Source organism: Poecilia reticulata, linkage group LG9 (genome assembly GCF_000633615.1).
Source record: "Poecilia reticulata strain Guanapo linkage group LG9, Guppy_female_1.0+MT, whole genome shotgun sequence".
NCBI lineage: Eukaryota > Metazoa > Chordata > Actinopteri > Cyprinodontiformes > Poeciliidae > Poecilia > Poecilia reticulata.
In genome coordinates, this window is record NC_024339.1 from 24595656 (window position 1) to 24622394 (window position 26739).

A 26739-nucleotide genomic window follows, 5' to 3' on the forward strand; every position below is an offset into this window, starting at 1 on the left:
TTAGTGACCGCTAGTGGTAGGCAGTAAAAATTTGAGGCAGTTCAGATGGCAAAATTAACACTCCAAATGGCACAGATAGCTTTGGGGGTTTGCAAATAGCTAATAAAAAAAGATTATTGTTATTATCACGCCATGGCTAATTTCAATCATGCTTTCTTTTTTCCTTCTAGTATTCAGTCTTGATTTGATGATCGGCTTTTTTTGTCATCGACTAACTTCTAATGCATTTTCAACTTTTTAATTTGGTGGAGATGGTTTAGAAATTGTGTTGGGTTGATTTGCTCCTGCATGGCTAATACAGTTCGTACTCATACATCAGCTGTGTTTGTACCAACCTTTTACTACAAAACTAAGTTGTAAACCTAATGGAAAAAGGACAGCTTTGTCGCGTTTTTAACATTTATATATGTTCTTATATTATTACTGTAAAAGTCTAATTGGTTACTTCACATCAGCAGCAGGAATTGAACCTGGAAATAGAGCAGAAAAACTGAGCAGCTTGTTAAAGTTGAGCATCTTCCTGTCAAGGCGCATCAATGCGGTGTTGAACCCTGCATGTCTTACGCAGGCTCAACATGGATTGGCTTGAAGCAGAAGCAATCACAACTGAGTCTTGTTTTTCATGTTGTATTTGATCATTTTGGTTGTTGCAACTGGAGGTTGTTTGAGTCGTTCTTGGCCTACTTCTAGGTAATGCGTGTGTGTGTGTGTGTAATACAGTTGTCAATAAATCTAGCCTGTTTACTTTTTTAAATTTTCCTTCATGTTGATGCTATTTCTGTTTATTCTTGTTCTGTACAACTGCACTGTTTCTCATTTTAATGATATAAAAATCCCACCAGTTCTCCTGCTGGATGTGCTTTCTTTGTCAGCACGCTATCAGCAGCCGAATGGTTGAAAGCATATTTTATCATGTTTTCTTTACAAGCACAGACCTGTGCTCCCTAAACCAAGTGGAAGCCACTTAGGTCTCTTGTGAAAAGAGCTGCTGCTGCTGCATCTCGTTCTATCTTACTGCAAGACTTTTTTTTTTTATTACTTTTTTGACCTATTTTTAGAAGAGCAAGTTGTCAAAAAAAATACATAAATAAAAAAACATGTTAAACTTTTAACATTAGGTAGTTAAAACTCAAAGAATAGTTCCTGCATTTACATTTTAAGGGCTTCATGTGCTTTATTCTTCCATTTAAAAATGGTAATTTTTCAGTGTTATGTCTTTTTTTTTCTTCCTTTATTCATTCTGTTATTTGTCGTTTTCAGGTGGTACCATGGCAAACTAGACCGAACCATTGCAGAGGAGCGTTTACGCCAGGCCCGGACCCCTGGCAGCTACCTCATCAGGGAGAGTGACCGCCGGCCCGGTTCATTTGTCCTGTCTTTCCTCAGTATGACCAATGTGGTCAACCATTTCAGGTACGTCAGAGTGCTTTAAAACGTTTTTATTAACTGGACCAATTAATTACCTGCAGTGCGTGCTAATTTGGAGTATTAACACAAAGTATTTATATTTCATACATTACACAGACACTTTCAGGAGTCTCTGTTCTGCAAGAAGATTTTCAATTTTAAAGCTATTTTGTGGAATTGTCATGATTGATTTGGCCTAAATATGGCACTGTATTAGCTGGTTGGCTTGAGTCTTAAAAAGGGCTTAATGGCTGTAAATGCAAAAAAGATTTGTCCAGTGATTTGGTGGGAGTAAACAATTTTGTTTTTGCTAAATAATAAATAAACACACCAAATTATTTTATTTAATTTTTTTAATTCATTTGTTTTAAAATATATTATTTAATTAACTTTGGAGATGTATCAGTTGATCTGTATTACAGATCAACTATGGTTGCCTAAGTTGATCTGTAATAGTTTTGTCTTTAAGCTAACACTTCTAGATAAAAACATAATCAATATCCAGTAGGTATAAGTTAAAAAAAACTCCAAATATAAATCTAACCTCATGCAAAAGTAAAGTAAAAAAAAAAAAAACTGAAACAGTTTGTTAAATTTGTTAAAAAGGCTTGTTTTATTCTTAATAAGTCCTTTTTATGCTATGATTCTACAAGCAGGCTACTCTCTAAACAGTCTTTGGTTGCTAAGTAGGTATCTATGAAGAAAACATGAATGACATCATGCTTTTGATGTGGCACATTATAACACACATTCACCAAGTTACTCCTCTCACCCCTCCAACCCCCTCTACACACACACCTCCTCCCCCCATGCTGTTTGTGGTGGAAGTTTGTTCAGTGGGTCCTACATGAATAAAAAGTGATATTGATGAACTGATTAGAACTGAAAGAACCTGTTTAAAGATCTGCTGTCACTTAATGTTGTTTTTGTTTTCCAGGATAATCGCCATGTGTGGGGACTATTACATTGGTGGTCGACGGTTCTGTTCTCTATCAGACCTGATTGGTTACTACAGCTATGTGTCTTGCCTATTAAAAGGAGAGAAGCTTCTATCACCAGTGGCACCTCCGGAGGTGAGACTGACTTCATAGCTTTAAATATATGATTGGTCTTTTTTTTTTTTTTTTTAATAGATTATTGTATCAAAGGAGTTCTTTCTCACTTACTGCACTTTGTGAGAATCCTGGAATAATGTCAAATTTCCCTTGATAATTTGGATCTGTTAATATACAAAAGCTTGTGAAACTTAAACCTCCAGATAACTTTGTGCACGAGGGACGTCAAATCTCTTGGAATCTCATCAAAAGTTATTTTTCATATGAATTGTGTTAAAGTTGGGGAAAAGTGGATGGAAATATATTAATATATTTTTAGGATGACTAAAAAGGAATAGTGATTTTTTTTTTCTTCTGCTTCTTTCCATGTTGTATAAGAAATTATCCTCTTATTCCCTTGTTTTTTTCTTTTGCTGACAGGCAGGTCATTTGAGGCAAAGCTAATGCTAATCATATTTTCATGCTGTATCGCCTTAAATAAGTTGTAACTTATTTGGTAAAATCAGTTTTGACTAAATAAATTGATGATTGATGATTTTGGAAGATCAACGCTGAGAGTTTGTTCTTCTTATTTTTATCTCTTATTTTCCACAGCCTGTAGAAGACAGGAGGAGAGTCAGGGCCATACTTCCATACACCAAAGTGCCAGATACCGATGAGATCAGGTAAGCACTTATTAGACAAATCAAAAATTTAATGTCCTTTTTTGTCTTTTTTTTTGTCCCACTCGGATTTGTTCTTGGAAGCACTTTCATTACTGTGAATTACATTCAAACACACACACACACACAACACGAGCACAGAGATCCCAGGCAGAAAAGGAAAACATCTGCCTGTTTTGCTCACAAAGAACAGCCTGATTTTGTGGAATGCTTCAGCGACCTGCCGAGAACATCATCTGACTTATTGAAAAGCAGTTGTTAAGCTGCAACGCGCGCACTCACTGATGCTCCCATCTGTATCCCTCATTTCCTAAATCTGATAAACATCTGTCTAAAGTCAGCCAGAAAAGTCAGCATGCCTGCAAGCCTTAAGCTCTACAATGCAGACGACATGCAAAATCTACCTCCGTTTTAAGCCACAGGAGACACCTGCTGGCCGCACTGTAGCACCATCGTCTGCACAAAACAAGGATTCCGTTTTATTCTACTTAACGTGCTTTTGCTGCAAAATGCACCAATGTGATCAACGTTTTTCTTTTTATTATATTTTCTTTGCTGTGACGCAGGAGAGTTTTGTCATGATATTTTGACGTGTGCCCACAGCTTTCTGAAAGGAGACATGTTTATTGTTCACAACGACCTGGAGGACGGCTGGATGTGGGTCGCCAATGTTCGCACAGAAGAGCAGGGGCTCATAGTGGAGGATCTGGTGGAGGAGGTGGTAAGTAAAACACGAAGATGACAACCTTGAATCACAATTACAACAATTTCCTGATGTTTGCACAAAAGGGCCACAACAGAATGGAATCTATTGGCTACTACAGCTAAAATAAAGTCGTTTATAACATTCATTGTTGATGTAGACTTAAAAGTAGACAGATAAATGTGGCATAAGTAGCAAGAAATTGTAAGTGCTTATTCCACATGGTATCTTGCGCTTTACAAAGTGACATAAGTATAAGAGGCTGATATAAGCTAATGACTATCTGCTAGTCATTAGGTAATATCAGCTACCCTCACCTGTTACTGTGCAATGCACATCTGTTGCAATGCGCAGCAACAGGTGTGGGTAGTTTAGAGAAGTCTCCCTGAATGCTCCCTGCAGCAGGAGAAAAGTTTGATCAGTCTCGTTCTGTCTGCAACCTTCTTTTGGAAATGCCATAGAAATAAAGGAGCGACTTACTATCATTTTAGTTGTGACGCCATAAAAATTTTTTACACCAAGAACGATTCCATGTATGACATATTTTAATATCCACCCAGGCTTTAAATTCATATGATAGTAGTCTTAAATGCTAACTTCTGAACATCATCTCGCATTCGTATTTCGATAGCCAGCTCGTGTTTAGTGACAGGGTTTGTATCAGTAACTTTTATGGTAAAATTTGTGATACAGTTTTACTACAAATAAATATGTGTTGCATCTGTTTTGCAACAATTATTTTTGTGTCATGACAGATTCAAAACAATAAGTTTGTGTTTGCGTGTTGTTTTGCAGGGCCGGGAGGAGGACCCACACGAGGGAAAAGTGTAAGCTGCTTGATCCCTGGAAACAAAAATAAACATTTTTTAACTATTAACCTTTAGTGAAGAACAGATTTACAATTCCTGAATATTTTAATACGGGTGACGTGTGATTAATTCAGTTCCTCCTTTTCCTGTCATTTTGAATGTTCACCTTTAGTTGGTATCATGGGAAGATCACAAAGACGGAGGCTTACAACCTTCTTATGTCAGGTAGCATTTTCTTTACTTTCTGTTGAGTTAGAGCTGTCACTCCAGTAGTTGTTTGCTCTTTTTCACAAATATGTGAATAAGTGAAATATGTCTAGTGTAGTTTTTATAAATTTGTCTCCCTCACCCTTTGCGATGTCTTAGTTGGCCAGGTTTGCAGCTTCCTGGTCCGACCATCAGACAACACACCCGGGGACTACTCCCTCTTTTTTCGCACTAGTGAAAACATCCAAAGGTTCAAGATCTCCCCGACTCCAAACAATCAGTACATGATGGGAGGGAGGTACTACAACAGGTACACCTGCCAGCGTGCCATCATGCTGGAATGCATCTCACATTAATCACGCCTTTTGACTAAACATTTGTCATGCAGAGCTTCAGCTTGCCTTGTCCTTTGGAACTGAGTCAATTTGTCTTCCATTCAGTGTTTGTTCTTTTTTTTTTCTGCTGCAGCCTTGACGATATCATTGATCATTATAAGAAAGAACAGATTGTTGAGGGCTACAACCTGAAAGAACCCGTTTCCATACAGGTAAGCACAAGAAGCGATTGTGTAATTAAAGTAAGATCAGTTGAGAAAAGCTCCTGGTAAAGTAAAGACACAAATATTTCCAGCCATCTCATACTCTGGTTAAAGAAGGAAAAAAAAATCTTAATTTGTCTGCATATTTTAACAAAGCTGTGAAAACAGTTAATGAAGAAATATTCATGCAACATTTTTCTGTTGGAGCTGTAGACCTTAGAATTGTCTCTGATGTGACATTTAATGGATTTGTGAATGAAAGAAGAGTATTTTGTTTCTCGTAGTTATTTTGTAATTTGGGTGGATTTGTCTTCTTACGCAGCACCAGGAGCAAGTACTAACTGACATAACGGATGGGAGGGAAATTTATAACACTATCAGACGGAGAACAAAAGATGCTTTCTACAAAAACATAGTCAAAAAAGGCTATCTCCTTTTCAGCAAAGGTATCTGTCTATGTCCAGCTCCACTAGTACTTTTCTATTATTCGCAAATTCTGTCAGTCGCATAAGGCAGGATTCTAAGTTTTCCCCTCTGATTTTAGGAAAAGGAAAAAGGTGGAAGAACCTTTACTTCATCCTGGAGGGCAACGACGCACAGCTCATCTATTTTGAAAGCGAGAAGAGAGCTACCAAACCCAAAGGGCTGATAGACCTAAGTGTGTGCTCCGTGTATTGTGTGCACGACAGTCTGTTCGGCAGGTGCTGATGGCAGTTTTCCAGAAAACAGACGTGAGATAATGACTTTACCTTATGCTAAGCAAAAAAAAATAATGTAAAGCTTTGTTTTCTGTTTGACGTTTTCAGGCCAAACTGTTTCCAGATTGTTGTCCAGCACTTTAGTGAGGAACAGTACATATTCTACTTTGCAGGAGAGGTCCCAGAGCAGGCGCAGGTAATTAAAGCTTCAGCTTTTTCATCAAATAGTGTAAAAATCTTGCCGTTGTCCAGATGCCATGTTTGCTAAAATTGCTGTCTCGGTTCCTTCAACATAAAGCGTTCGGCTGTTTGCAAGATGCCTCAAATGCAGGTCTTCAATTATTAGCAACGAATTGAGCCCTCTCTCTTAGCAAGTCTTGATTCTAGAGAAGTAAATACATTAATTTAGCACTATTTTATGTTACATACTTTTAGTAATATGATCGCATTGTCTTAAAAGAAAGAAATGCCAGAATTGAACCTTAAAGTTGGGATGGACCCAACCTTTACTGCTGTTTGTTTCTGCTGGATTACCAAAAAGTTCTCCAGGATGCAGATCACAATGAGTAGAAACTGTTTTTATAATTTTATACACAAATTGTTAATGTATCTATCAGGCATTTCTTTCAGTTTTGTCATTTTGCGTCTCTCGGTTGGTATAACATCGCTCTGTTTTTGCAGGATTGGATGAAATGCCTTCAGACGTTCTGTAGTAACCTAAGAAAAACCACTGTACCGACTTCAAACAAAAGGCTCCGGCAGGTACGCTTTGTGTTCATTAAAGTGCAGCAAAGCAGTTGATAGTCGCACCAATGAAAAGAGATAATTGCACTCAAAAATCCTTCATTTTGATGATTTATTTGTCAGTCTCACTAAACTAGTGTTCCTCTGCCAACGCCTGTACCACACAACACACGCTAGACTTGCTTATATACTCTGAAAAGCGTCGCCTTGTACATGATACGAATTTGCCGATCCGTAGCATTTTATGTGTGTGTGTTGATGACTTTTGTCTCAGGTGAGCAGCCTGGTGCTGTACGTGGAGGAGGCCCACAAGCTGCCGGTGAAGTATTTTACCAACCCTTACTGCAACATCTACCTGAACAGCGTCCAGGTTGCCAAGACGCAGCCGCGAGAAGGGCAGAATCCTGTCTTCACCGAGGAGTTTATCTTCGAGTAAGTGTGTGGGACTCCCCACCTCGTTTTGTACTCTTAACATTTGCAGAATTAGAAACCGTGTGTTTTTTTTTTTTGTCTTGTTTTTTTCCTCGTTTTAGTGATCTGTCCAGTGAAGTAAACATATTTGAAATCAGTCTGGGCAACAAAACAAAGAAGAACAAAGAAAGCGACATATGTAAGTACGGTGGTCATTATTGAGGCGTTTTATTCCCTTGTTTGTTTCACAACTCGCTTATTTGACGCGTCCCTTGCAGTGTTCATGCGGTGCCAGCTGGGTCGCTTGCCGAAGGGTCAGATGATTGACGAGTGGTTCCCGCTGAGCTCCCACGTCCCTCTGAAGGGGATCGAGCCGGGATCTCTGCGCGTGCGCCATCGCTACTCCATGGAGAAGATCATGCCGGAGGAGGAGTACAGTGAATTCAAAGAGGTCCGACTTATTGTGAAGTTTCTCCAACGGCAATCTTGTCTCACTGCCAGCGATGTCATTGACCCAAAGTGTTCTCTGCAGATGATCCTGCAGAAAGATTTCCACGCAATCTACGCTTTGGCCAACGTTTGTGGTCAGGACCGCACGTTACTGGCCAGCCTCCTCCTTCGGATCTTCAGACACGAGAAGGCTGAAGCGCCTCTACTGAGGACGCTCAACGACAGAGAAATTAACATGGAGGGTAAGAATCACAAACGCGGGGATTAAACTCCTGCAAAAACAAGCAACGATCATCTGGATCCAAGAATCGGTTAGCCGCCTCCCTCAGGAATTTGGATAAACATGCGGGGATTGTTCATAGTGAGGGCATGCTGTCACAAGTCGTCTTGCAGCTTAGCAATACTCTTCATTGTTTTGCAGGATTTAGCACTTTTTAAAATTTTTTACTTGTGTGATGTAAACTGAGGAATGTGTGTGACGGCAGCTATTTGTATAACATGTCATGTTTGCGGGCCTTTACCAGATGAGGCAACAACGTTGTTCAGAGCAACTACACTGGCCAGCACGCTCATGGAGCAGTACATGAAGGCCACGGCCACGCCCTTCGTCCACTACGCGCTGAAGGACACCATCCTCAAAATCATGGAAAGCAAACAGTCGTGTGAGGTAACGATACAACAAACTCCCAGCTGCTGCACCATAACTCATACCTGTGAGAGTTTGTGTATTGTTTACTAAAATATAGTTACACCATTAGTGCCTTGCAAAAAAAAATAAAAAATAAATCATAGTTCTTGCTCTTTTGTCACATTTTGCCCTGTTGCAACAAAGATATAATCATTGAGGATTTTCTATGAGACCTATAATAAGCTAATGCCTAATTTTGAAGTTGAAGGAAACCGATTTTCTTTACATGCAAAAATATGAAAACTGCATCTGACTGCATTTAGTCTCATTTTCTTTGCAAAATGTAAATAAATTCTGCCACGTCCAACTGCCTTGATCTATTTTACACAGAAGAATGGGCAAAACGTTTAGGGTCTATATGTGCAGGTCCAAATCAAGCAAAAGGCAGGTTTACAAGCTTTCCATTTTCATACCACTTTTAACATCTACACAACATTGTGTTGGCATAAATAAAACCCTAGTAAAAGACAACGGAGTGGGATTGCAACATGAGAAATTGTGAAAACGTTTAAGGGATGAAAATACTTCTTAAAGACTTTATTCGTTCATCATAGTTGTAAAGAATTACAATAGCTAATTTCCAATTGTCCCTCTGTGTTAAGTTAAATCCTTCCAAACTGGAAAAGAATGAGGACGTTGGTACCAACCTGGCTCACCTTCTCAACATATTGTCGGAGCTTGTGGAGAAGATCTTCATGGCTGCGGACATCCTACCGCCGTAAGATCAGAGGCTAAGACACAGATTGAGCTGTGAGATATTTCTGTGAAAACTGTACTAAAGTTGAATAATCCATTTTGTATCGGTCTCTCCAGGACGCTAAGGTTCATTTATGGCTGCCTGCAGAAGTCTGTTCAGCAGAAGTTCCCTAGCAACCACACCATGCGGACAAGGGTTGTGAGGTAAACCTGCGAACCATGCAGGGCTTGACATTATTAGATTTAAAAGCCAGATGAGATATTTCTGCAGTCAACATGGTTTGTACAACTTACTGTGTGAGTAAACTGTTTTTTTGGTTTGTTTATCTCTATCTCTAGTGGCTTTGTCTTTCTAAGGCTGATCTGCCCTGCCATTCTCAACCCCAGAATGTTCAACATCATTGCTGGTGAGCATCTATTGAAAAACAGTTTTCTGTTTAACATCACACAGATGATGCAGTGTGTTTTTTTTTTTTCCACTTCTTCTTCTTTTCACAGACCCTCCATCTCCAACAGCAGCCAGGACTCTGACACTGGTGGCCAAGTCTGTCCAGAATCTGGCCAACCTGGTTGAATTTGGTGCTAAGGTCTGAAGCCTTTCCTGTTTGGCTTTGAGTTTCGTAAACATTGGTAGCATTTTGATCTTTGTTTCTCTTCTTATTCTAACAGGAACCTTATATGGAGGGAGTTAACCCATTTATTAAAAACAACAAGCATCGGATGATCATGTTCCTGGACGAGTTAGGCGTGAGTCTCATTTTCATATTTCTTTTATTTAACAGAGATCAGGACTGGCTGTTAGAAGTAAGTAAGCAAAAGCCAAGAAAAGGCTGGATGTGTTTTCTGTGACACGGTTCTGATTCATTCGGGCTCAGAGAGGAACAGAAGCTGTTAATTGAAAGCTAAAACATGTTATTATGATGATGATGATGACAATCTGCTTTTGTAGAATGTCCCTGATCTCCCTGAACACCCGGAGTCGTTCAGGACGGACCTGTCACGGGACTTGGCTGCGCTGCACGAGGTCTGCGCCACGCACTCGGACGAGCTCCGCACTCTGAGCAACGAACGGGGCGCACAGCAGGTCAGGCACCCAGAGCAACAGCTCCACTTTCCTCACAGCTCATGCCCTCGCTCTGGAAAATAATCTCTTTCTGCTTTTCTTGTCGTTCAGCACGTACTGAAAAAGCTGCTGGCCATCACAGAGCTCCTCCAGCAGAAGCAGACTCAGTATGCCATGTCCAACAGCAACAGGTAGTACTGCAGCCCATTGCTCCCGTTTGTCCATCTTTGCGCCGAGCCCCCCCTCCCCTCTCCGTGAGCGCAGCCCTGAGGAGACCTAGCATGCTTCCCCCCTCATCACAACGGAACCACTCTCCCATCATGTCTCCGTCTGATAGTCCCACCCATCCTCACCCATCATCTTGTCTCGTTCACCACAAAAAGCTATGCAACAGCAGCATCTGAGTACAACAAGCAACATGGCTCCTAAAAACAACAAAATGGGAAGAGAAAAAAAAAAAAAACTTGCACCAATGACTGACTGCTACATTTCTCCCCTTTGGACTTTGTTCATAACTGTGATGTGGGTGCATTTCATTCATTCACCAAGAGGACCAAATATAAGGATTTTATATGGTTTTCTTGTACCTACTGTGCTTTAAAGGCACAAATTGCCAAAGTTATGGTCCCCTACTTTCAACTCAGTGTGAGGAAACTGACATGAAGAAGCTAGTTCTCTCAACCCCCTTTAATGGTAAACTGGATTCTGAGCAAATATGCTTTTTATACTGTAATTAGTTACTGATTAATTTTAAAGGTTGTGACAATATCTGCAAAACGCTGAAAGAAACATTTCTGTCTGTTCTTTTTTCAAAGTCTTGCAGAAAACCTATGGTTATTTTATATTAATAAATTCTCTTGCTGGAATCATGAGTATATATGTGAGATAAGCTGAATTTTTGCCAGGTCATAATTGTATCAGTTATATTTGATTATTTGGCTGCGGCTTCTTTTTTTTTCTGTTTTAAAACATCCCATTTGCCACACAGGACACATAATCAAAAAAACCAAGTAAAAGTTTACAGTGGTATTTTTTTTAATAGTACAGACTGTATAACAGACATGCATGCACTTATTAAACTGTTTGTTTTTGTAAAGTAGATTATTGAGTCGTTTATTGTGCCCTCACAAAGGTCCAGACGCTTTCACTTGGTGTTAACGTGGCACTTTTGTTTTAGGACAAAAAAAAAACAAAACAACTAGTAGAAAAATATCTTTATTTCTCAGAAAACACAACCGAAATGTGCACTTAATTTTGCCACATTTAGATTTTTTCCATATAAAATACTGGAGTAAAGCAGGAACTTTCAACAGTTTCATTCCACAACTTAATAATCTCATAGGAGGTCTTCATCAGTCCAGTCCTGCAATTAAACAAAATGTGACTGATTAAGATTTCTGGGGAAAACATTTCATAAACATTTTGCTCAAATGAAGAAAACTGTCTAACCTCTTCGGTCAAACGAGGTTCTTTGGCAACATGGCCGTCTTCTTCATATCCTCTTTTTCGTTTGCTGCGAGAATAAAAAAAAAGTTATTTTGGTAAAGTGGAGCGATTTTACAAGCGGATTAACGAGTGGTGAACTCTGTTTTGTGTCTTGGTGTGGATGCAACCATTTTAAGTGTTTTTTTAGGTATAAATGTATGGCGTGCCAAATGTGCCACAACCTAATGAAGCATTATTATTCAAATTTGCAAATAAAACATGGAAATTGTTAGATATTTAAGTAAATGCAACAATTCTTCAGTAATTTGCTGAAATGCTTTGTGAATTTAAATTATGTTTAATACTGACCAGATATTATAAAAAATATCTAACAGTGACTTTGAGAAAAGGGTGGCAGAAAACGAACATGATGCAATGCGTACTAAAAGTTATTTATTGAAAATTGTGGCACTTTTGGTCCTCCATAAGGTCACCAAATGGTAGTCTGCTCCTCATCTTCATAGCCCTATAGTCTAGTTTACCCCATTCATACCAGTAGCTGTCCCAGGAGTCCTAACAGAGCAACATTGAACAGCTTGTGTCTTTCACAAACGTGTCCGTTTTATTTTACAGGACAGAGTGCACCATCATGTCTCTGGCTGCTGCCATCCAGGTAATGTGAGTTTTAAGGATTTCCACCTGCAGATCCTGTAATCAGATCGTGCAGCCAAAGCGACGCCTCGTTCCACGAGTTGTGAAACTGAAGACTCCGAGCGAGTCTGTGCTTTTACTGTGCGCATGTGGCGGTACAAACGCAACGTGACTGTCCTCCGTGGAAAAAAATCCTCGCTGCACAACTGAATATCGTCTCTCCAAAGCCCTCGTCTGAATCCAAAATCCGTCAGAAACTTTTTTTTTTTTTTTACGCAGAGACCTTACGGGAGAGGATCTTGGTGCACTGCGCTGCAGAAATCTGATCTTTTCTATCCTGGTGTTTCTATCACTTCCTCACAAGTCTTGAACCAGTTATGGGAAGGAAGCAGACTTAACGGGCTTCCTGTTTGGCTACTCCTCTTTGGACAAACTGTGGGGAACGAGTCGTCGGAGGGGAGAAAACCCAAAGTACCGAAGTAGCGACTTCTGCTGTCATCAGGGAATTCAAACACAGCACCTCTTTCCAAGACAACACTAGCCTTAATTCCCTTTCTACTCACAATCATCCTTTCACCTGATTTTTCTACGCAACCAAACCATTGTAACTTACACTGTATTTGTTTTTTTCCTTGCAGCACGAACCCAACTTTTTATATATACATATGCTGCTTTGTATGTTATGTAGTTAGTCTTATAAGGAAATACCGTGTTTGTGTATGATATAGCATAGGAGTGCTGAGAAAGCTGCATACCTAGAACCTGTCCTGTGCATGTGTTAACCCTGAATGGATCGTGCTTTAGTGCGTGGGCCTACATATATGCTGCTCTAACAAACCATCACCTTTACTCCCTCTATGCCTTTGGATGAAAACAAAAAGCTTTAGCTACGTTGCAGTTTTTCGCCCCCCCCCCTCACTCCGCCACCACAACAGGTGGCGTTTCCTCTGTGCACCTTTGCTACGACTGTTTCTCATACGGCTCCTCCACTTCAACTCGAACCACACACACGGGGATTCATCAACCTTACGAAGCCGTAAAGGTCGGCCTCAGGTGCCGCCCGCCCGACGGCTCGAGTCGCTGCAGAAGTCCGACCCTGTGCCTGCCGTAGCTCGGACGTTTACCAAACAGTTTACTGTAGATGCACTTAACGATACCGAGGACCTCACAAAGTGTCAGCAAACCACCGGAGAGAAATGAGTCACAACCACTAAGCCTATAAGTCGGCAGCCGTACCTGTGTCGGATACGCTTTACGGTGTGAATGATGCGAGTAGTGACGCAGCTTCTCTGGATTTCATACAGCTGATGTGTTCCTTTTTATTTTTCTACCCGAGACTGAACCTCGAACCTTTTGCATCTTAGATACGACCTGACTGAAATAAAACTGTTATTGCATACGACTGAACGCCTGCGATTATTCACTTGGGCATGAATATGTGCAGAATACAACCAAATGAAATTGAAAATAATCAAGTAAGATTACAACAGTGTCTTTAGGTTGTAGTATAAAAAGAGATGAGAATGTAATTTAAGTCTAAAACTGTTGGCAACTCCTAATAGAAAATTTAGGAATTTTCAAAAACTTTCAATAGAAATAACTCTACATCATTTTGTTTTAACTCTTATTAGTATTTCAGGTACCAAAGATGTTTCCTAATTGATGTTTTGACTGTGTATTTCCCATTAGAAAGCATGAAACAGTTATCCCAGCGCTTTCTTCATCTCCTTACTTGCTTGAAGTAGCAAATTCAGCATGGATCCTCTCCAGCTTGTGTTTGTAAGCATTCACCTCCTCCTGTTTGGGGAGTTCATACTTCTTCAGGAGGGTTTTCATCCCTGCAGAAATAAAGACGAGACGCTTGAATCAAATCAGACGTGATGGTTGCACAGCTCAGCATCGCCATCTTGTGGAGAGGAACTGAAGGTGGCCTTGACTCACGTTTCATGGAGTCATACATCTTCGAAAGAGTCTCTTTGTCTTCTTTAAGGCCCAAACATTCAGTCAGGTAGCTAAATGAGGAAAATAAATAAATAAATTGGTGCCTGACTGTATACACTAATAAATGACAATTCAAATAACATTTCTGATTGGTACCTTTCCATCTTGAGGCCAGCTCTGGAAGCGCTGTTCAGAATAGCTGTCAGAGCAATCTGGGACGGAGAAAACAGAAGTCCTGCGTCCGTCATGGCTGCTTGGGTAAGGAAATCGTCGGCGCTCTTCCTCAGCGACTCCGGGTTCTCCAGCGTCGGGTATCGAGTCTGACGGGAGAAAAATCACCTTATGGAACGCCGTATGACCGAGGTTTTAATTGTGAATGATTTCCTGGAGCGTAATCAAAATCAAAACGGAGAGCACACGCCTTGAGGTCAATCAGCAGACCCTCCATGGGTCTGTAGGGGTTGTGGACCACCAGGTGAAAATTGAGCTGCTGGATAAGAAGCAGCTCATACTCTAGGATTTGCTCCACGACCCTTTCCTGTCCTGCAGGACTCTCCTGCAGAAGGTTTCCCACGAACTGGGTGCTGGACACGTTGAACTCATCCACCTTACAGGACAGGTATGCACACGTCAGCCTGAAGCAAGGAGGAGAGAGGGCCAAGAAAAAGTAGGTGGAGAACTTTACAGGGAAGCACTGGCGCAAAGTAGTTTAAAAAACAGTCAATAAAAAAGTAGGACAAACTATTAAATGTCACGGTAAATTGTTGATATGAAACATCCACCATGTAGCGGGATTTACTCATCATTCTGATATTTTAAATGAGATGTTACAGAGGTTACAGGACGTTTGGCCAGCAGATTGTACACTAAAGGCCGTGTATTTGACTTTTTCTTTTAGGGAGACGGCACATTTACACTGACTGCTATGCAACATATCTTCAGTGTTGTCCCATGAAAAGACGTACAATATTTACAGTGAGGGGATGCTCACTTTTGTGAGAAACTGCGTCTACTTCCCACCTGTCCACAATATTTGCATATTACAGGTTGTGAAATGAAACAGCCATTCGTACAGACATGGTGTTAAGTGGTTTTCAAATCATATTGAGCATATATTTTCGATAGAAACCACATCAAACCTTACAGCTCTCCTAAATTAGCAGCACTCACATGATAATCCTGGGGTGATACTCCATGATCGAGTTGTTCAGGTAGAATCTCCTGAAGTACATGATGGCTGTACCCTGCAGAGGTGAGATTACAGGTGAAACACGCTGTTCAGTGTGTCGGAGTGACTGACTGCTGCATTGCGGAAAGCTCGACACGGAAACCTACCACCACAGATTTGGGCATCACGGGTTTAAAAGCATTGCAGAAGTCCAGCAGTCTCCTCTCGTAGTGTCGAAACAACGCGTCCTCCTCGTGGCGATCCAAGAACCTGAAGTCACTGGTGCCGGGCTAATTCAACAGAGAATCAAACTGCGATGAAAACACAAATAATGTTATAAAAAAAATGCTGTGGTAGTAGTTCAGGCTGCGTCACCCTACCTTTCCACTTTCCAGAGCCTTCCTACGAAATTTCTCATTGGCCACGTACCGCATCTGCTCCAGTTCATCCTCGTTTTTAAAAGTCCAGAATTTCTTCTGTGAGCTGTTGTGGAACATGGTGGTTTCTATATCAAAAAGAGGACAAAAGGTCTCAATAATGTGAAAATATATATGAAAAAGTTGACAAGAATAAACAAAAGCCGATTAACGTTACCAGACTAATGCTCACATTTATTCACAACATTCATCAACTTACCCTCGTGGATCTAGTTACGCATCACTCCACTAAATGACTTTGGTGTACACCGGTTATATGCTTTCAGATACACGGTTTAAATTCCTTTTAAGGGTAAAGTCGGTATTTTATAGAGTGAAAACAGACTGAAGTACTCGAAATATACGAATCTCAGCGCGTCACCATTGTTGAACGCCAGCATGAGTCGCCCAATGATGACGTATGATTGTACCGTAATACATTTGCTTCCGTAAAGTAGAGTGCTGTGCGCGAAACCATAGACGTAATTTAAGAGTAAACCCCGCATTGGCTGCTCTGGCGCAGGAAATGCGGCGGCCATCTTGGAGCGGTCGTCCCTCCTACTTTGCTCAACCAAGAGGGATATTGTTGTTCGGATCGATGGACTATTGATGTGAGAGCTCCACAAACAACAGTTCACAAGTAAGATGGACATATTATTATATTTTGTGATTAGAATATTACTGTACTGCATTTATGTCCACCGGCGAGATACCAGCTAATATTAGCTACAGTGCTTGGTGTAATACGGGGTTCAGCCCCGCTATGAAGGCTAACTGAGATTCTGTAAATCTAAAAACAATTAATTATTTTCCAATATTGACTGAGATTATCTGACACAAGAGCCTACATTAGAAATGAAACAATGTAACATATATTATGAAACATATTATGTGTTATAACATTCACCAGCAAAGTTTACACAGGTGGTAAAGACTATTAGTTATATGTAATTCTTTCACTCTGTCAAAAGTAAGATACATTCCAAATCTTCCGTTTTTGTTTTGAAGGTTTCCTAAAGACACGATGTGAGGAAGAAGAGGGAGATATCTATAAAGAGAGACGGATTCACTGCAGCACGGATGAATCTCGCATCGGATTTTGGACTCAATCTCAGCTACTGAATCTCTCTGAACTAGAACTCGTCGGCTGAAAAACATATATAGGCTATATAAACATGTATCCAATATATATTATTCAGTATTAATCATTATTTATTTTTGTTTGTAGTTCTATAAATATGTATTGATATTACTAAATAATTTATTAACTAAATTATGAACGGCTGTGTGCTTTTTTAATATGCTCATCATATGTCAATATCAGAATATTCTATTCCTATTCTATTGTTATAGTCACTAAGCATATTTAAATATGCTGAACTATGTATTAAAAACATACTTAAAAAAATACAATTGTTTATAAATGTAGCTTTGATAGATGTTTGAATATGGTTTCCAGTAACAAAAAAGCGTGTTATGATCGATTAAATGCGCTGATACGTCATTGTGCCTGCTAAACAATTAACGCTGAGTGGAGTACCGCTCCAAGATGGCTGCCCTAAATCTTGTCAGCGACAATAGGCGAGAGTGGTCCATGAGGCGTCTATTCTTATATTATGTCTATGCGCGAAACAATATTAGTATGGGATCCAGAAAGTGCCAATGGTATGAAAAAAAAAAACAATAAAACCACAAAACAAACAAAATAAGTTTGTCAGCAATGTAGTTTTACAATTTAACTTTCCCTGTCCAGAGAGTGTCAAGATTAAAAATAAATAGGGCAGAAAGTTATTCTACTTGTAGAGCTTGAAAGATGGTTGGTGAACACCATTATAGTACTTTACCACCACCAGCTCATACGAAGTGTGGAAACTAAAAACAAGAAATAAAACAAAAAACAAACAAACAAAGATGCTCAGGTGCATTCAACATTTTTAAACCTGGCAATTTATTTTTGTCCTTCAACGTATTCATTCTGATTTTAGTCCATAATGATATATGACTATTATTTGAGAGAATGGGGATTTTGTACAGTAACACTTTATACTATACTTAATTTAAATTATTTTTGGCAACAATTCATAAAGGCAAAAACAATGTTGGTCAAAATGTGTGGGTGTAATGAGCCAAAGTATATATAAAAAAATACTTTTGAAAGGCCCTATAATTATTACATTAACTTGAATATGTACCATGCATTGCAGTTTATTCCATTCAAAACACAAGACATAAATTAAACCTTTTGTTCATATTGAAAAATTCAAATAAAAAACGTGCTTTAGCTACATACATAAATGCACAGGACCCACCTTTGGATGTAAAACTCAAAACTCCCATTCGAGAAGTTCAGAGAACACCGACTACTCCGTGACTATCTCTGTTGGTCAAATGTTTGAATCTGGATCACAAATGGTTGAGCGCAACAACGATCGAATCACACAGTATGTTTAGACTGAGCCACTCAACCCCCACCAGTGTTTCCGTATCAGCCCGTCATTTGCATAAACATGAGTAATTTATGAATAATAAATGCCCCTGCATTGAGCCAGAGCCTTTAATTTGCATATCAGGAGAGCCTTAGTGCGCGCGTTACTGTGAGCCCTTCCAGCCTGCATAAAAACCAGAATCAGAGAGAAAAAGTGCCTTAACAGGTATGTGCTGAATACTGTTTTATAATCTTAATCTCCTTCTCCACAGGCGGTAAAAAAAAAAAAAAAAAAAAAAAACTCGTGTATGTGTGTGAGCTCAGTCTGTCCGTAGACGTGTGTGACTTGTAGCCTGTGCGTGCTTTGCGTGAATCAGGATTGCACCGACTCCATCGCTCGGGCTTGCCTGCCCTGCGAATTGCATAAACATGAAGTGCCGATGCATTATTGATGAGAGCGTTGCAACGTTTACTGTACGAGCGCGCGCACACGCAGACCGAGTGTCTGCGTGGATGTTCGTGCCTGTGGTCACACCGTGCCACGTGCATTTTTCGCATAATTCCGTAGTGTGTGATGACTTATTTCTACCTCTCACTCTTGTGCTATAGTTCTGGGTTTCTTTTAGTTGTCCATATATTCTCTTTGTATTCTTGGCTGAAATGGCAATTCCTCTTCCTTACTTACACTGGACCTGCTTGAATAACTGATTTGATGTTGAAAATAAAACCCCTGCAAAGGAGGCCTCGGGAAATAGACAATATTGATTGTACAAGCAGTGTTTTATTGGAAATCACACCTATATTGCATTGCCAGTCTCCCCTGATTAGGTTAGCTTCATCCCCTCAGAGCCAAGCCTGCACTCCTGTCTGTTGTACTTCAGCTGTATGTGAAATGACCGCACTGCAGGTCATAGATCCAATGTAGCCAGCTAAAAACCTGCCGATGATGCTGTGCAAGACGTCAACGTTTTTCTGTAGGCAGTTTTGTAAACTATTCATGATCCTCGTCTTAATGGTAGGTGAGAGGAGCAGGAGGAGAAGCTGGAGCGCTCCCGCCCTTACGGCCCAAATACAGAACAGCTTTTCTGTTTTCTTCAAGCTACTAATGCCAAAGCTTGCAAACAGTGTGCTTGAATTGGTTTATTTGTCTCTACCAACAGTGGTAGCACTGCTTGAACTGTTTCATGTTATTTTGGTCCATTGCAACCATAAGCTCTAATATTATATTGTGAGGTGACTGACCAACAAAAAGTAGCGCATAATTGTGTAATGAAAGGAAAACGATGCACCGTTTTAAAAACGTTTTACTATTGAAACAGTGAAAGCCATGGAAGCAGTCCACTGCCTCAGTGCTTTGTAGAACTATCTTTTGCAGCACATAGAAAGAGTTCAACTGAGCTTAGCTAAATCTTGGTGTAAGTACACATGGTCAGTAATGGCCTCAGGTGTTTGTTCGAGAAAAGCAGCGCAAACAGCATCATGAAGACCAGGGGACACAGCAGACAGGTGATGGATAAAGTTGTGAAGTTTAAAGCAAGGTATCTAAAAAATGTTGAAGCCATGGATGGGGCTGAATAAAAAAAAATGCAGGGATAAAAAATGCATTTTTTTAATTCAAAAAATAAAAATGTGATTTCCTTGCATTTCACAATTGGACACTATTTTGTGTTGTTCCATCACATAAAAACCAACGTCAACAATTCATACCAAAATGTAGAAAAAAAAAAGAAAAAAACATGCGGTATGAAGACATTATAAATTTTGATGAAGGTTCCCTTGCAATGTGAATATTCATATTCTGTTCCCATCCCCCATAATTGATTCTGCAGTTGCCAGGGTAACAAGAGGTGACAGTGCTCGTGTCAGAGGCTCCACCAAGGACAGTTGGGTGACATGACGTGCTGGCTGCCGGGCATCAACTATGACACCTGGGAACAAAATGGCCGCCACCTCTTTTGCTTTTTATATGTTCGTTTATTGTTTCCCGCGCTGGCACTTAAAACCTTTTTTTGAATTTATTTTGTGTGTGTGATATGGATGATGCAGGATCTTCTTGGTGTGACTGAAACGCGCTGAAGAGCTGAGCCGTCTGATCCCCTAGAAAGACGGGCTGGAGAATTTAGAAATACGTCTGGCTATTTGCATGCAGCTTTGTGGTTCAGCATGTTTGTACACTGGTTTTGCTCAGGTTGGCATTAAGCGTTTTTTTTTTTTTTCTCCATCCTCCCCCCCACCTCTTCCTGTCCAGACGCTCCCCCACCGCCTCTTTCTTTCTTTCTGTCTCTAATTGAGCTTTGTGTCTACCTCCATCTCCATTCAAATCCAGACTCATTTGCATACTGCCGCTCCATGCTGGACAGCTCCCCAGCTGTACAGTACGGGACTAAATAAGGAACACAGACCCACTTTGTGTGATGTGAATACTAAGCAGCCAGGATAGTCATTTTTTCTGTTTCCCCTGAAAAAAAAAAAAATCCAACCATCTAAGAAAAAGGGGGTAAATAGAAGGGCTGTAGATTTACCAAGTCAGTGTATTCAGCTCTAACAAGAAAAGCTTGCGTGTAAGATGTGTTATTGTTTGATAAAACCAGACACTCAGGTGTCAGATGTGCTATATTTACCAATTTCTTTTTTTTTTTTTTTTTTGATAAAAGCCAAAATCAAGGACTAAAATCTGCATTCTGCTACTAATCACATGACAATTTATCCCATTCTGAACACATTTTTTTTTTGCAAATTTAATTCAAGCTTGTCTTCCCCTGAGCTTATTCCTACCCTCCTGTCATATCAAGGCCTCTGATTCTGAGCTCTGTTTTTTTTTTTTTTTTTTTTTTTTTTTTTTTTTTAATATAGCCGAGACTCCATCTGCATTGACAAGTTCCAGGGGAACATTTTTCCTCGAGTGCGCAGGGATGTGTAATAATGTTGTATTTTAGATGCACTCCAACGGCACACTTAAATAGAAAACGTTAAGCCCACTCTTAATGGGAGCCTTAAAACCGCTACAAGGCCAATTTTCATTTCTAGTGTACTGGCGGAGATTTGTGACATTTCAACTCATTTCAGGCGCTCAATCAAAGCCGTGGCTCCAGGGAGAGCAAAGCGAGCCGTGCTCTTTGCAGCAAATCCAACCGTCCTTGGTTTGCCATGCACACATCTCTTCCTTCTCCACGGTCGCACCTTTGAGAATTGTGATGAAATTTGATGACCCCATTTTAACTTTACCTGGAAGCTAAAGCAAACCGTGCAAGAAAACCTGCTGTTTTCTCTTTCTTTTTCTTAATGAGTTAGATAAAAACAACAACAACAAAAACATTTGTAGATGGCTGTGCTGATTAATATTTCAGGAAGTGAAAAGCACAGCTTAGCTTTTGGGGGGCAGCACACACAGTAAGGCCCAATGTTTTTGTTGTAAATTCAAATACTTTACTGTAAGTTCTCCAAATGACCTGTAGCATTATTTGACATACAATGTTTGGTTACTAATTGATGTATTTTGTTTATATTTTAATAAGTGTTACGTACGATGGTTTTTAAATTCCCTGAACTATAAAAAGGATCTGAAGCAACTCCTGCTATTACAGTTTATGATGCAAAGGTTTTTCTGGTCTCACAAAAGCAAAAATGTATTTTTATTATAATATTTTAGTAAATATTTTTTTAGAAATGTCTGAACTTTGCCATAAATCGCCTTTCATCTGCAACTTAAGCGTTTTAAAATTCAGTGTTAAATTGTTCTAGCTTCACACGTGGACGCATGTGTGTGTGTGTTTGTGTGTTAATTCATTTGCGTGAATAGGATTTCAGCTGAGAAGGGGGAGTGTTATGCATCTTAATCTAATTAAGAACTGATGCCTGAATATAGATGATGAATTATGAGCTTAAAATTGGGGGAGGGCGAAGCATGTTTGATCAACTTGCGTTGCCTGGTAACCATAAGCCATTTATTTCAGTTTTTTTTTTTTTAAAGGAGGGGGCACTCTAAGATTTAATAAACATGTAGTCTTCATTAAAATGCAAAGCAGGGTAGCAGGCTGCACCTGAAGGACAGGAAAAATTAGGCAGGGTAAATTCTCTCCTTACAGGTGAATTGGTGACCTTCTGCAGCGTACGCCTGCCAAAAATGAAGCCAAAAAGCCAGCAAATCAGACAAATAAGCTTTCAGCTTATTAAATTTTTAAATGGACTGAAAGTGTGCTTGTGCATGACGTCGTGTAGCATTTGGTTTTAATTTTGCTGCCACACCACAGTATAGATTTCTAAGTCCTCCCTCCCGTTTTCCCCCCCGCCCCACCGACACGTTTACAGTTTGGATGCCTAATTCATTTCAGAAAAGGAAAACAAATTAAATGATAGGTTTTATTTGTAGAAGTAAAAGCAATTTTGATTTGAAAAGATCATGCGCATACACATATTTTAAAAGATTTGTGTTTCATTTGCAGTAGTCACAATGGTTTTAAAAAAACATATATATACATTTTGCAAATATCAACCAGCAGGAAATATCTGTGTTTTTTTTTTTCTGTCTTTCTCTTGACACTGTGTGGCTTCTCTAATTGACAATGCAAAAACCGGGTGCTGAAGTGCTGCTGCTAAAATCACCAGGCCCCCTCCTCCTCCTCACCTCTTTTGTTTTCTAATTGCTGCCATCCCTTTTCGTTACATAGAGCACATTCTTATAAGTGCATCAGGCCCTGCTGGAGAGCACAGAAGGCTTCCCGTGGACTTTCTGTGGACTTCAACAAAAAGCCCTGTCAGGTAGATCAGCCATTAGGCGCCAGTCTACATTGTCTCTGACAAATTTGACGTTTAAAGTACACGCATAATTCGACAGAGCTTTCTATGTCGCACAAATTGCCAGCGTTTTTATCCCTGGAAATGTCACAGACGTTGGGTTGAACTTATGTCTTTTTTTTTTCTTCTTCTTTTTAACAGAAAACATGTTGGAAAATGCTGTTTTGGACCTCTGCTTGGTTAAATTTCAAAAAATGAGTGACAGTTGAAAATCAGCAATGATAAAAATGCAATTTCTTGACGCAGATTTGGACTGTGTATATTGAATAACAATGATGAGTATTGTTAATAATAATATCTTTAATGTAAATTCTGTGTGCACTTTTACACATCGTTTCGAAAATAATTCAGATGGAAATAAACAGATTGCAGAGATGAAGGTTTTTTTTCTAAACCAGTACGGATTGTCCCGTCTTTGGTGAGATCTGCCAATTCTGTGTTACCATGCTTGTTTTTTTTTTTTTTAAGATAATGACACATAAAAAATAATAAATGTGCCCTCGACAGACGTAGCTCTGAATCTAACGGAAAATTAAGGAATTACGAGTTTATTCTTATTTATGCATTGAAGCATTTCTCCCAAGCTTTTATCAGTTTTTTTAATCGCAGCAAAGTGTATTAAAGCATATAGTGTTAGTTGTTGCACTTATTGGCTGGATAATGATGAGACATTTTGGTTTTAATGCATTTAATGAATAGTAAAAAAAAAAAAAAAGAGATTTTCCAATGTTTGGCCTATCTGTGTTGATCAAGATGACCTTGTTCGCTTTGGATCTCTGGTTGACGGATGGATGCGTCATCACAAATCAAGTGAAGTATGGATACATCCCAAAGCCCTCTCCATTTCTTTGTCTAGTGGAAACATTGAAGCAAAGTAGATTAATGTAATCATCAATCCGCATAAATGTTTACGTTTCATATTTTTTCCTGCTCTCATATGTCTGCATATTTGTGCTGAATTATGGTCATATCTTTTAAATTGCATTTCTTAAAATGTTAGTGCAATAGAACACTAAATACACACGCACACACACGCACACACACACGCAGTTCTTCAAACGTATGAAGGGATTTGCTCGCTCTTTTCACTAGATGGAGTAAGAGCATCACTTCACAGCCTTTGAAGCAGCGTAAACGCTCCCTCCTTCACACCTATTTGTTAATGAACCTCCAGAAATCTAGAGTCTAAACTTGTATCATCTTTACAGATTTTGCCGAAGAAGAAATTTGTTCTTGTTTTTCTCGATGACATCCCTATACAGTAGAGAGAAAACAAATAAATAACACAAAAACTAACATATGGAAATGTCAGTTCTTTTTTTTTTTTTTCCCCCCCACAAAGTGCGGATTATATGTATGGGTGATTCGCTGAATATTCTCTGCAGCCTGAACAAACCCATCACCCGCTCTGTGTGCTTGTTGTGTTTGCTTTTAACAAAATCACATCCTGCTGTACAATATTTTTGATTCTATTTTAGTTCCTATATCTTTCTCTCATATTCCCAGACTCTCAAAATTGCATTTCTCTGCAAATCATCAACTTTTTCCTCCCTCCCCCTGGCTTTCCTCCATTTCTCCTCCCACCTCCCCGCTTCACGCGTTCGTTTTAAAGTAGCGTATCATTAGCTCAATGTTGTGTTATGGCCCGCTGTTGTTCGGCTCTGCCCAGCTCCTCGGCGTGCCTGAATTGGCATGGGAAAGAGACCGGGGGAGACTCTGTGGAGATGACAAGTAGCTCCTTGATTAACCCGTACAGGCCGGCTGAACCGGCCCACACTTTACCCGTGTTCTTTATTCATTTCCCTGCTCCCCTTTTCTCTCAGAAAGAGACCCAATAAGGCCCAGCAGGTGAATGTAAAGAAACGCGAGAGGACTCCCCTCTGATCAGGCTTTTCAGGGCCCGGACAAAGGGCCGTCCCACCTCTTGTACTGCTGTATTAAGACCCTGATTAAAGCTCTTCCTGTTAGGGATTGATTGGGGATGCAAAGCTAAAACCAACAAAACCCGCTGCTGCTGGGGGCCCTGATAATGACCGGGGGCCCCACCTACAAAGCACAAGCTTCAAATGATTAGTGGGTTTTGTTTTCTTAGTAGGTGTGTGTGTGCTTGTGGGTGTGTGTGGGTGTGTGTATGTGTTTGGAGGGAGTGATGAGGGAGGGTCGGGTTGTCTAATCATAACAGGAGGTCTTCAGACAGATAGTGCTAATTAATCAGTAGCCTCAGGAAAAAAAAAAAAAAAGGTTTTTCCTCTTTTTTCTTCTTTCTTCCTCTAAACATCTGCATCTTTATTAAGAGTGACAGTGTGCGAGTCTGCAGACGAGAGTTGCCGATACTTGTTTGTTTCTTCTGTTCGTAACTTGATTAGTTGACATTCAAGAACCACACTCTGATTTGAAATACAGTGGGTGAAATAAATATTGAACACATCAACAGTTTTAACAATAAATACATTTGTAATGGAGTTGCTGACATGATGTTCACACCAGATGTTGCTAACAACCCGAGCAACCGACTTGCGAAAGGAATTCAAATACAAGTTAGTCAGTAATTATTCATGAGGAATTACTGGGAGTAAGTGTTGAGACACACTGAGATGCATTTAATTCTGACAGAGGGTCTGTTTTGGTAAAGACAGCTTCAAGACGGTACCTGCATACAGAAACTGCCGGCATACGTTGTTCATTGTTTCCACATAAACTGTCCTTAAATTCTGGAGGGTGTGAGGCCCTCTTCTACGATCATCTGTTCTTTCTACTGATTTTAGATTACTCTCACATTGGATTATTGCGGCGGTTGAGTCAGTTACTTCATGCTCTCATGGAAAAACACATTTTTGGTCTTTCTTTGTAAGTAGTTTGTGACTTCAGTTTTTTTGATTGTTCTTTTGACTCCTTACAGTTGCACCTGGACGTGACTGGTTTATGGTCAAATTGTCTACTTCTGGTTTTAGAAATACATGGGAAACTAATATCGCTTGCATGTTTTTTCAACAAAAATGTTGCAGAGTTGTTGAACTAACTCATCGATTTTATCTACCATGAAGTACTTCTTGTGTGGCAGTATGGTCATGAAACATTTTTTATAGGCCACTTTTCAGGACTAAACCAGCTCTCACTAACTTGAACTGATACAGAAGAAGACTGTTTTCTAAATACACACAGATTTCCGCATGTTTCTATGTCATTTAGCACATCTGTTTATGCACGTGTTTATTCGTTATTCCCTGCGTCATTCTTCATTACTGAGCATGTGTCATGGACTAATTTGTGTTTATTTCTCTCTATGTGGGAATTACTCGGGTTGCTACCGATGCCAGGTCTTGTCACTAGACTCATTAGAAATATATTTACGGAGAAGAATATTGACCGGTTCAATTCTTATTTTTTCAACTGAATATATAAACCATCACAGGATTTTGTAATCATTAAATTATTATTATTAATAATTTATTTAGGATTTGTATGTATGACAGATTGGAGCTGTGCAATATATCGCATTGCAATCTTCTCTGAGTGTATATAATGTCACAATTGTAAAGCGCTGCTTGGGTAGCATGTTTGAAAGGCTATCAAATTTCACGTGCCATGCATTTCAATTCTTCCCACAAATAGTACACTGGTCTAGTTGGATGGACTTTTGGTGGATCCAGATTAAGATCAATAAACAAAAATGCAAGTTCATCATCGCAATATTCAGTGTATAGTACAATGAAATGTTTTAAATGTCTAATTTTACTTTTAAAACTTGACTCCATAAAATATAACTTTTGTGGTTATATATATATATA

At 39.6% G+C, this 26739-nt stretch overlaps 2 protein-coding genes and 1 long non-coding RNA gene across 4 annotated transcripts in view; 2 read left to right on the top strand and 1 right to left on the bottom strand.

Annotated features, from left to right (window-relative positions):
- rasa1a (RAS p21 protein activator (GTPase activating protein) 1a) overlaps nt 1-13609 on the top strand; it is a 29450-nt gene extending 15841 nt beyond the window's left edge. For both annotated transcript variants that reach the window (XM_008418889.2, XM_008418890.2), the window contains exons 2-26: nt 1261-1413; nt 2345-2480; nt 3057-3127; nt 3728-3845; nt 4623-4654; nt 4809-4861; nt 5003-5153; nt 5312-5390; nt 5704-5827; nt 5926-6082; nt 6188-6275; nt 6761-6841; nt 7098-7255; nt 7357-7433; nt 7513-7685; nt 7767-7926; nt 8209-8351; nt 8975-9090; nt 9186-9272; nt 9408-9475; nt 9567-9655; nt 9738-9815; nt 10018-10152; nt 10243-10322; nt 12190-13609. In XM_008418889.2, the coding sequence (XP_008417111.1) occupies nt 1261-1413; nt 2345-2480; nt 3057-3127; nt 3728-3845; nt 4623-4654; nt 4809-4861; nt 5003-5153; nt 5312-5390; nt 5704-5827; nt 5926-6082; nt 6188-6275; nt 6761-6841; nt 7098-7255; nt 7357-7433; nt 7513-7685; nt 7767-7926; nt 8209-8351; nt 8975-9090; nt 9186-9272; nt 9408-9475; nt 9567-9655; nt 9738-9815; nt 10018-10152; nt 10243-10322; nt 12190-12238 (2656 nt within the window). In that variant the 3' untranslated portion in view covers nt 12239-13609. The remainder of the gene's footprint in view (nt 1-1260; nt 1414-2344; nt 2481-3056; nt 3128-3727; nt 3846-4622; nt 4655-4808; nt 4862-5002; nt 5154-5311; nt 5391-5703; nt 5828-5925; nt 6083-6187; nt 6276-6760; nt 6842-7097; nt 7256-7356; nt 7434-7512; nt 7686-7766; nt 7927-8208; nt 8352-8974; nt 9091-9185; nt 9273-9407; nt 9476-9566; nt 9656-9737; nt 9816-10017; nt 10153-10242; nt 10323-12189) is intronic.
- On the bottom strand, nt 10474-16146 carry ccnh (cyclin H). Its single transcript, XM_008418888.2, has 10 exons — nt 15953-16146; nt 15697-15821; nt 15484-15606; nt 15319-15392; nt 14570-14783; nt 14305-14468; nt 14149-14219; nt 13940-14045; nt 11581-11644; nt 10474-11494 (listed from the first exon to the last, which is right to left on the bottom strand). Exons 2-10 carry the CDS (start codon nt 15811-15813, stop codon nt 11468-11470), a joined length of 960 nt encoding a protein of 319 aa, XP_008417110.1. The 5' UTR covers nt 15814-15821; nt 15953-16146; the 3' UTR covers nt 10474-11467.
- A 2101-nt stretch (nt 16147-18247) lies between these two features.
- Nucleotides 18248-26739, top strand: part of LOC108166550 (uncharacterized) — a 39148-nt gene continuing 30656 nt past the window's right edge. The window contains exon 1 of the long non-coding RNA XR_001776901.1: nt 18248-18383. This is a non-coding gene — a long non-coding RNA (uncharacterized LOC108166550). The remainder of the gene's footprint in view (nt 18384-26739) is intronic.

Bases quoted from the DNA above. Each gene is read 5' to 3' on its own strand.
- ccnh (XM_008418888.2), bottom strand. From the start codon at position 15,813: ATGTTCCACAACAGCTCACAGAAGAAATTCTGGACTTTTAAAAACGAG. The intron at 15,607-15,696 runs GTAGGGTGACGC...CTGTTGAATTAG, and splicing joins AGGCTCTGGAAAGTGGAAAG to CCCGGCACCAGTGACTTCAG. The intron at 15,393-15,483 runs GTAGGTTTCCGT...TCACCTCTGCAG, and splicing joins TGATGCCCAAATCTGTGGTG to GGTACAGCCATCATGTACTT.